At 39.0% G+C, this 10,340-nt stretch overlaps 1 protein-coding gene across 2 annotated transcripts in view; it reads right to left on the bottom strand.

Moving 5' to 3' along the window:
* Positions 1-6,864: 6,864 nt before the first annotated feature.
* The window catches only part of LOC107746149 (BTB/POZ domain-containing protein KCTD12-like), a 22,723-nt gene continuing 19,247 nt past the window's right edge, over positions 6,865-10,340 (bottom strand). Inside the window, exons 2-3 of one of the 2 annotated variants that reach the window (XM_016560244.1) lie at positions 7,370-7,900; positions 6,865-7,202 (exon numbers count right to left, since the gene is read on the bottom strand). In XM_016560244.1, the coding sequence (XP_016415730.1) occupies positions 7,398-7,900 (503 nt within the window). In that variant the 3' untranslated portion in view covers positions 6,865-7,202; positions 7,370-7,397. Of the gene's footprint in view, positions 7,324-7,369; positions 7,901-10,340 lie in introns of both variants that reach the window. The other variant, XM_016560245.1, reaches the window with a different exon arrangement.

The raw sequence follows: 10,340 nt of genomic DNA, 5'->3' as shown, positions 1-10,340 counted from the left end.
CAATGTTGCCAGAAATTGTGTCCCCAACTAAGCAAGCCAAAGGCGACAGTGGCAAGGAACCAAAACTCCATTAGTGACAGAAATGGAGAAAAAAAAAACCTTGGGAGAAACCAGGCTCAGTCGGGGGGCCAGTTCTCTTCTGGCCAGACGATACCAGCATGGTGTAAATAATTCCAGGCTGCAGCACAAGTCAGATTGTGCAGAGGACTCGTCTGGTTCTCGTGGTCTTAAAGGGGTCATATGATGCTGCTAAAAAGAACATTATTTTGTGTATTTGGTGTAATGAAATGTGTTTATGCGGTTTAAAGTTAAAAAAACACATTATTTTCCACATACTGTACATTATTGTTTCTCCTGTATGCCCCGCCTTTCTGAAACGCGTCGATTTTTACAAAACTAATCGGTCTGAAAAGCGAGGTGTGCTCTGATTGGCCAACTATCCAGTGCGTTGTGATTGGCCGAATACATCAAGCATGTGACGGAAATGTTACGCCCCTCACATACTGTTGATGCCGTGTCCGGCCGGAGCGACGAGGCAAAAACATTTAAAACCCATTACAAACGAGGCATTTGTTGCATCGGGCGTGTTAGAACGAGCCATTTTAGGGGGGTGTGGCTGACTCTTAACTTTTATAAAGAATATCTCTTTGGATTTGAGACTTTAGTCTTTGCAACTTTACAGATCTTCTTTATGCACCAAGAGCTTGTAACACTCCAAAGAGAAAGGAAAAAATGAAATTGCATCATATGACCCCTTTAACTCGTCTAGTTGACGAGGTCTTCACAGGGGATCTGTCTCTAGGGTTCGTCTAGTTGGCATGGTCTCCGCTGACATTCAGGGCTGTAGAGGTCGTCTCTAGCTGCTGATCCACCATCTGGTCTGGAAACGGACTGGATCTGGGTGGCTACGGTGAGCTCGGAATAAGAATAAAACAGACTAGGGGTGACCCCGAATAGTCGAAGATTCAGTGCTTCGATAGGAGAAGCCTGATTCGACTCCCAATCTTACAGTCGAATATTCACAGAGGTGTTATGATCATGCCATTTGGCTATATGGGGGTGCTCAAATGTCTGATTTCACATAGAACTACTGGTTTTCTCCCAATAAATAAATATTAAAATAAATATTTTAACGTGCGTGAATAAATCCAACCACCCCTATAGATTTAAATTTCACTTTCCATAATCCGTCACTGACGGAGAAGCATCTTGGCGGCAGGGATTTAAATCTTAACAAGACTCAAATTGACACAGGCAGAGTGAAAGACTGGACTTTTTCAAACAGGTAGGGTACAAGTGATTTCAAAACATTTCAGCCGGTTTATATATATCGTGTATATATTATTTATCTCGTATAAGATGCATTTGGTTGAGTTGCACTGCAGTAAGCGCTTCATTGTAGTACTACAGTGATTATCTCTTCAGTGCGAGCAGGACAAACAACAATGCAGAATATTAATAACTAGGACTGGGACTGTCATATACATAACAATTACAATGAGAACACTATTATAATAAAACGTTGTGAATTTTTAGAGTTTAGTTACCGTGTTTCTGCACATTGTTGCGTGACGAACGCGTGCACAAAATTCACATCATTCACAGCTGCACAGACACGTTCGTACATTCGGGACATTTTGTGCAGATAGCCAGTAAGTCGTAATATTAACGTTAGGCCTATGTTGTATAAATAACGAAACGTATTCTATATGAGATAAATGATGAGTTAAATCCCATTGATGAGAGCAGAGGTTGTAATTTAGATATATTTTTAAGATGTAAAAATGTGGTTTTACAAATGCTAGAAACATGGTTTTCAGGAAAGGAAAGGAAAGATTGCTATCAAACAGCACACCTCGTTTCCTAACTGATGACGAGGAACTGACAGAGCAGCCATCAAGTGTTAGACAGTGTTCTAGATTATCACATGCAGAGGATTTTGGTCCAATAATAACACCTCTGTTTTTTTCAGAATTTAGCAGTAGGAAATTACTAGTCATCCAGTTTTTTATATCAGCTATGCATTCCGTTAGTTTTGCGAATTGGTATGTTTCGTCGGGCCACAAAGAAATATAGAGCTGAGTAATCATCAGCATAACAGTGAAAGCTAACACCGTGTTTCCTGATGATATCTTCCAAGGGTAACATGTAAAACGTGAAAAGCAACAGTCCTAGAACTGAGCTTTGTGGTACTCCATACTGGACTTGTGAACGTTATGATACTTCTTCATTCAGTGCTATAAATTGATGGCGGTCAGATAAGTATGATTTGAACCATGCCAATGCAATTTCACTAATGCCAACATAATTTTCTAGTCTATTTAAAAGAATGTTGTGGTTGATAGTGTCGAACACAGTGCTAAGATCCAGTAGCACTAATAGAGAGATACTACCATGAACGGATGTTAAGAGCAGGTCATTTGTAACTCTGATGAGATCAGTCTCAGTACTATGAAACAGTTTAAAACCTAATTGGAAATCCTCACAGGTACCATTTTTCTCCTTGAAAGAACATAGTTGTGAGGAGACTACCTTTTCTAGTATCTTTGACAGAAAAGGGAAATTTGAGATCGGTCTGTAATTAACTAATTCTCCAGGATTAAGTAGTGTTTTTTTTTGAGTGGAATTGTTCCTCAGGGGATCTATAGTGCACTATCTGATGCAATACTGTAGCTGACGGCTGCATGGTTAGAATTTTAATAGTATCGATCTTGGAAGAAAAGAAGTTCATAAAGTCATTACTGCTGTGCTGTTGGGAAATGTCTGTGCCTGCTGATGCTTTATTTTTGGTTAATTTAGCCACTGTATTGAAAAATACTTGGGGTTGTTTGTTTTCTTCTAAGAGAAACGAAAAATAAGCAGATCTAGCAGTTTTTTAAGGCTTTTCTGTATGTGGAAGTACTTTCCCTCCATGCAATACGAAATAACTCTAGTTTTGTTTTCTTCCAGCTGTGATCCATTCTCCGGGCTGCTCTCTTTAGGGCGCGAGTGTACTTGTTATATCACGGTGTCGGACTGTTTTCCTTAATCTTCTTTAAGTGTAAAGGAGCAACCGTATCTAAAGTGCTAAAAAAAAAAGAGAGAGAGTCAATAGTTTCTGTTACACCAAGTTTTCTGAGCTATTGGATATGCTGAGAAATTGAGACAAGTCAGAATGATTATTTACAAAGCAGTCTTTTTTATAACAATATTTGTAACAAGGAGTTGAATTTGCAGCCTTAGCTATATGGAGTATACACAAGAATAGATTATGATCCGAGATATCATCACTCAGCTGCAGAATTTCAATGCCATTAACATCAATTCCATGTGATAGTATTAAATCTAAAGTATGATTATGATAATGAGTAGGTCCTGACACATGCAACACTATCTAGAGTGCTGGAGAAGACTGTATTCATAGTTTCTATCCTAACACAAAGTTCATTAGAACTTTTGGACACACAGACCACTTGCGAAAGATCTGGAAGAATCTTTTGTCTTTAGTGATTGAAATAATAGTTCTTGTCTGGTATCAGTCCAGTATTGCTGTGCAGGCTGAGTGACCTTGGCTAAACACAGCATATAAGAGCTGTATACATGAGAATCAATGCAGTTTGCTGTCACTGATGACCAACCCGGTGCAACCAGATTATTAATATTAATATTATATTTCTTTAAGTTTCAGGTGATTCAGGAGCTTACTTCAATGCATTACCACAGTCTATGTGGGTGGTGTGGTGTAGTGATTAAGGCTCAGGGCTGGTAAGGTTGCTAGATCTAGATACAGGTAGAGATAGAGACACAAGACACAAGACACTTGCAAGACACTCAAGCCCAAGTTACTTGGGGTAACTTATGGCGCTTTTCCACTGCGTGGTACGACTCGGCTCGGCACGGTTCGGCTCGGCACGGTTTACGTTTCCACTGCAGTTCAGTACCGCTTTAGAGTGGGCGGGATTATTCACATGTCGTTATAGTTGCGCCGCCTCTACTACCACGACTCCTAAAAAAAACTTTTCATTCCGCATCTCCCTATCAAGCTCTCGCTGGATCCGCTCCTCTGCTATCAACGAGAGGAACGTCTGTTCTTCCGCAACAGACAACAAAACTTTTTGGTTGTTAAAAAAAGGTGCGCTCGTTCTAAACAGTTGCGTTCGATACTTTGCTGGCTGTGCTGATTTAAATCTAGCGGTTCTGTTGTGTTTGTGTCGCAAGTTCAGTGACGCAGGTAGTGACGATTCTCTCCGGCCAATCCGTGATCAGCAGAGTTTACACGTCACGTTTTGGTAACGGTACGGTTCGCTTGGAACCCCAACCGAGGTGGTACTAAAAAAAGTACCAGGTACCAGGTACTGTACCAGTGGAAACCCCCCAAAAAGTGAAGCGTACCGAGCCGTACCATGCAGTGGAAAAGCGCCATTAGATAGGAGGATTAGTAGAGGGAGGATGGTCCATGTAATAAATTGCTTGTGTTGCTCTCTGATGACCTTACATGAAAGTCATGGAAATGTGTTAAAAAGCAGACGTGGGGGCGTGTTAGAACGAGCCGTTTTAGGGGGGCGTGGCAGAGTCTTAACTTTGATAAAGAATATCTCTTTGGTTTTGAGACTTTAGTCTTTGCAACTTCAGGGATCTTATCTATGCACAATCAGCTTGTAACACTCCAAAGAGAAAGTTAAACTTGAAATCGCATCATATGACCCCTTTAAATGTGTAAACACTGTTACTCCAACAAACCTTTTTTTGTGAAATTACACCTTAGGCTTTAAGGTATTATTGCTTTATTTGCTATTACAGATATTTGCAGGAACTATTTGGTTTCATATATTTGTAGCCCATACTATTAAATTAAACAATAAATTACTTTTACCATTAATTCATTCATAATACAAGAATGTTTTCTGCTTACACAAAATATCATACTCAGTTTATGTTGTAAACAATTGTTTAAAAAATCTCGAACCATCAAATGCTTGAAAAATAAACCAGTGCATTTAAAAAACAAACCCAGCTTGAAAAACACAAAAATTTTACTGTTTTGATACTTTTTGAACAAACCGGTTTTAAGATTTGTTGATATAGTCTACATGTTACTAAACTGGTCTGGACTCGAACAAAAAGACAAACAAATGCTTTGACATTGTATTGTTGTCAAAAATCATTTTCACCATATTAATTTCTGTTTGTGATGCTGACCAGCAAAACAAAGCTGGTTTGACTAACATTGTCTTTCCACTGCAGCTAGTTGACTTTTTAGTGAAGCTAATGAAGCAGCCATTCATGAGTTTTCACTTGATTTAATGAAAATTATTTACTGGCTTCTCACGTCATTCCAAAAAGCTGGAACATGGCAAGTAGGTTGCAAGCTCTAAAATAGTTTCTTCTTAACTTTTTTTTTACCTCACATAACTAATGGTAAAAATTATGTTTCTACTAAAAAATGACACTTAATCATGAAATAACATAACATTCAAAAACTGTTTTCAAAATTATTAAGGAGCAATCAAATAAATACTGACACAAAGAAGTAGATAGATGGCATGCATAACACAAAGTGAAACACACAGTTACACTGTGTAGATCGGGTTTGTATTGAAGAGCATCTAAGAAGTCACTTATAAACAGTGCTGGTGTTTTCAGCAGCGTGGTTTATCCATATTATGCATTATATTTTTTGAGCAGATCACTCTGCCAGTGTCTCTTGCGGTCTGGGAAAAGTTTTGGGATGCGTATTTTCCTGAAATCATCTATGCATTTCTTTAGCTCTTCCTCCATCAGCGTCCTCTCCTCTTCTTCTGGGTCTTTGCTCAGCGGTCCACCATTCTCCCTGGTGATGGAGGTGGTGGTGCAAGCCATGGTGTTGCTGGTCATGGGTCGGGGCAGTGTTTTCAGAGGCAAAGTGGTGGGTCGTGCTGGACTGTCAGCGGGCAGTGGAGGGGGGCTTGGTTCCCGGGGCAGTGGCAGTTCAGGGCTGTCCAGGGGTGGAAGGGGTGGACGGAGAGGTGGAAGGGGGTCTGAAAGAGATTCGTTGTCCAGGTCAAGGGCAGTGTTTGTGTCATCCTGGCTACAGACGCTAGACATATTTGGGTTATATATGGTCGGTAGATATGTGGGGGCGTGTTAGAACGAGCCGTTTTAGGGGGGCGTGGCAGAGTCTTAACTTTGATAAAGAATATCTCTTTGGTTTTGAGACTTTAGTCTTTGCAACTTCAGGGATCTTATCTATGCACAATCAGCTTGTAACACTCCAAAGAGAAAGTTAAACTTGAAATCGCATCATATGACCCCTTTAAATGTGTAAACACTGTTACTCCAACAAACCTTTTTTTGTGAAATTACACCTTAGGCTTTAAGGTATTATTGCTTTATTTGCTATTACAGATATTTGCAGGAACTATTTGGTTTCATATATTTGTAGCCCATACTATTAAATTAAACAATAAATTACTTTTACCATTAATTCATTCATAATACAAGAATGTTTTCTGCTTACACAAAATATCATACTCAGTTTATGTTGTAAACAATTGTTTAAAAAATCTCGAACCATCAAATGCTTGAAAAATAAACCAGTGCATTTAAAAAACAAACCCAGCTTGAAAAACACAAAAATTTTAATTCAGACTGTTTTGATACTTGTTGAACAAACCGGTTTTAAGATTTGTTGATATAGTCTACATGTTACTAAACTGGTCTGGACTCGAACAAAAAGACAAACAAATGCTTTGACATTGTATTGTTGTCAAAAATCATTTTCATTTCTGTTTTTTCTGTTTGTGATGCTGACCAGCAAAACAAAGCTGGTTTGACTAACATTGTCTTTCCACTTGACTTTTTTGACTTTTTAGTGAAGCTAATGAAGCAGCCATTCATGAGTTTTCACTTGATTTAATGAAAATGATTTACTGGCTCTCACGTCATTCCAAAAAGCTGGAACATGGCAAGTAGGTTGCAAGCTCTAAAATAGTTTCTTCTTAACTTTTTTTTTACCTCACATAACTAATGGTAAAAATTATGTTTCTACTAAAAAATGACACTTAATCATGAAATAACATAACATTCAAAAACTGTTTTCAAAATTATTAAGGAGCAATCAAATAAATACTGACACAAAGAAGTATTTAGATGGCATGCATAACACAAAGTGAAACACACAGTTACACTGTGTAGATCGGGTTTGTGTTGAAGAGCATCTAAGAAGTCACTTATAAACAGTGCTGGTGTTTTCAGCAGCGTGGTTTATCCATATTATGCATTATATTTTTTGAGCAGATCACTCTGCCAGTGTCTCTTGCGGTCTGGGAAAAGTTTTGGGATGCGTATTTTCCTGAAATCATCCATTTCTTTAATTGAAGAGCATCTAAGAAGTCACTTATAAACAGTGCTGGTGTTTTCAGCAGCGTGGTTTATCCATATTATGCATTATATTTTTTGAGCAGATCACTCTGCCAGTGTCTCTTGCGGTCTGGGAAAAGTTTTGGGATGCGTATTTTCCTGAAATCATCTATGCATTTCTTTAGCTCTTCCTCCATCAGCGTCCTCTCCTCTTCTTCTGGGTCTTTGCTCAGCGGTCCACCATTCTCCCTGGTGATGGAGGTGGTGGTGCAAGCCATGGTGTTGCTGGTCATGGGTCGGGGCAGTGTTTTCAGAGGCAAAGTGGTGGGTCGTGCTGGACTGTCAGCGGGCAGTGGAGGGGGGCTTGGTTCCCGGGGCAGTGGCAGTTCAGGGCTGTCCAGGGGTGGAAGGGGTGGACGGAGAGGTGGAAGGGGGTCTGAAAGAGATTCGTTGTCCAGGTCAAGGGCAGTGTTTGTGTCATCCTGGCTACAGACGCTAGACATATTTGGGTTATATATGGTCTCCTCTGCTGCTCTGTCGATATCTGGATCACTGAAGCAGGATGACATGGATGCTTTGCCTCCTGTCATTAGAAAAAAACAAAACAAAATATATTAGCGACACCCCACTGTGTGCTGCAAAATATTCTATTGAGTTTATTATTTTCGTTCATAACAATTATATTAAACAGAATTCAACCAATTAAAAGAAGTTTAAAAAAAAATAAAAAATACTTAAACATTTTCATCATCCCAACATGATTGTGTATCATTAGCTTTAAAATATATTAAAATATTTGGAATTTTTCGAAGCATGCAATAGGAAAATAATGCAAATCTAGAGCATTTAGTGTACAGAAAGCAGGTTACAATTTATTTTGATAGTTCACTTTAGATATTCTGTTGACTGTAACTTTGTCAAGTAACTTTGCAACTATATGCCAACTAACTCTCATTAGCGTATTAGTAGACTCCCTAGGAGTGCACAACCCCCTTCGTCTGATTTCAGTTTGGACTCAATGGCACCACCTCTTGGTGATTTTTTCCCAAAACCCCCTGGTTTGGGTTAGGCTAGGTTTATGGGCTAGAAAGTACCAATCACTCCGGAGTGATCCTCAATTATGTGGTATATCTTGCTTTAGGAAGGTCTGATTGGAATGAAACTTGGTGTGTATTATATTTGTGAGATGTTCCTTTATTCCATCTGGGTTCTGCCACAGTTGCCCAACTGTGTGGTGATTTTTTTAGGTGGTTTTGTGTGGTTTTTGCTGGGTTTTGGTTTGGATTTGCTTGGTTTTTGGTCCTACAGTGCATTAGGTTTAGAGTTTGGGTGGTTGTTTTTGAGTTTTGTTAGGATTAGACAGTAGAGGTGTAACGACACATGTATTCGTCCCGAACCGTCACAGTACGGATGTCATGTTTCGGTTCATGCAGTCAGACGATGAATACAGTCAGTCATAGGTGATCGATCCAGAAGGGGGCGCGCACTAATGCAACGCTAACCGTCACCACAGGAAAGAGCAAAATAAAAGACAATCTACGCACCAACCCAAAACAAGAATGGCGAGTTCAGATGGCACGCAAGAGCTCGAAGAACCGCCTGCTTGTTTTAAATCAGCAGTGTGGGAAAGTTTGGGGTTCTAGAGATGCACTGGTCGACCGGCGGTAAATCAGAACCGGTTTTTAGTTTTATTTTGGTCGATCTCTATTCCAGAATTGCACACAAACTGCATTGCCATCATTTGCCAAAATGTAATTTCTGTGTAATTTTTATGAAGTCTTTAAATAGGAGAAAGTACTGTACCAGGCAGATCAAGCTCACTGTTCGCGATGCTCCTCAGGTGTCATTCATCACATTAACGATGAACACAAATTAGAGTCGTTGTCTTAATTATAATATTACACCCATTGTTTTTATCATTTAATTTCCTATCATTTATTCACTTGTTGTGAAGTGTGTTGTGCTACTTCCTTTAAAATGAATGATACTTGCTTTGATATTTTGTTATGTAATGCAGTGGCATTTTTTTCTTTCCCTAGACCAGTTAAGCGAACCGCCGACCCATTCAATTCAAATTCTTCACGGCTCATTTCAGTCACAGTAGCTGCGTTTCCATTGCTTGTCATCAAAAAACTTTTGCGATATTTTATAAATGTTGATTAAAAAACTATTGTGGATCCATAATGCGCCACAGACGTGTCCAGTGTAAATAAAGGGTTATCCAAGCATTAATGGCAAGGAAAGCCCCTTAAACTTAAGAGCGATCATGTATGAGGTGTTTCTTGGAGGTTATAGTACATTAAATAGTGATCTTGTGACTTTTACGTATGCTGCGTGACCTGTAAATGCGAAAAAACTGTTTCCATTGTAGTTTTACAAATTGTTCCTTTTTCAAATTACCTGAAAAACCACCTCATGTGAGCGTAAAAACTTTTTTGCAATATATTGGAGTTTTTTTGCAAAATTGACGTGTTTCTATTGGGCGTATTTTCAATTTGCGCAATTTGGAGGGTAATGATGATTGCTTTCACAAGTCTGAAATAAATAACCTCTAACCTAAACATCAGCCACAGTATAGCATTTGTGTTTTTGTTTTTTTTCATATTTTAAATTTATGCTAAATATATGTTGTAAACAGTGAAGCTCAATGAAATATATTTTTGAAATTAATAATATATTTAGTTTTATATTTCACATTTACCCTCATATAACAAAATATATTTCACGAGTTCACACTTAATCAGATTGAGCAAACAGTCTGCATATTTGGCGTGCTGTCCAAGGCGAGGGCTCCGAGCTCTGAATATAGCCCTAACCCAGAGAACTCCCTCATATCCCCAAGCTGGGATACGACTAGATAGGAGTGAGTGAGGAGCTGGGGTGGAGGAGGGATGCCAGAAAAACTGTCAGGGGACAGAGGTAAATTGGCTGTATATACAGTGGGTACGGAAAGTATTCAGACCCCCTTAAATTTTTCACTCTTTGTTATATTGCAGCCATTTGCTAAAATCATTTAAGTTAAT

Source organism: Sinocyclocheilus rhinocerous, unplaced genomic scaffold (assembly GCF_001515625.1).
Source record: "Sinocyclocheilus rhinocerous isolate Xijiao unplaced genomic scaffold, SAMN03320098_v1.1 scaffold348, whole genome shotgun sequence".
Taxonomy (NCBI): Eukaryota; Metazoa; Chordata; class Actinopteri; order Cypriniformes; family Cyprinidae; genus Sinocyclocheilus; species Sinocyclocheilus rhinocerous.
The sequence above is the reverse complement of the archived record's forward strand: the minus strand, read 5'-3'. Positions and strand labels throughout refer to the sequence as shown.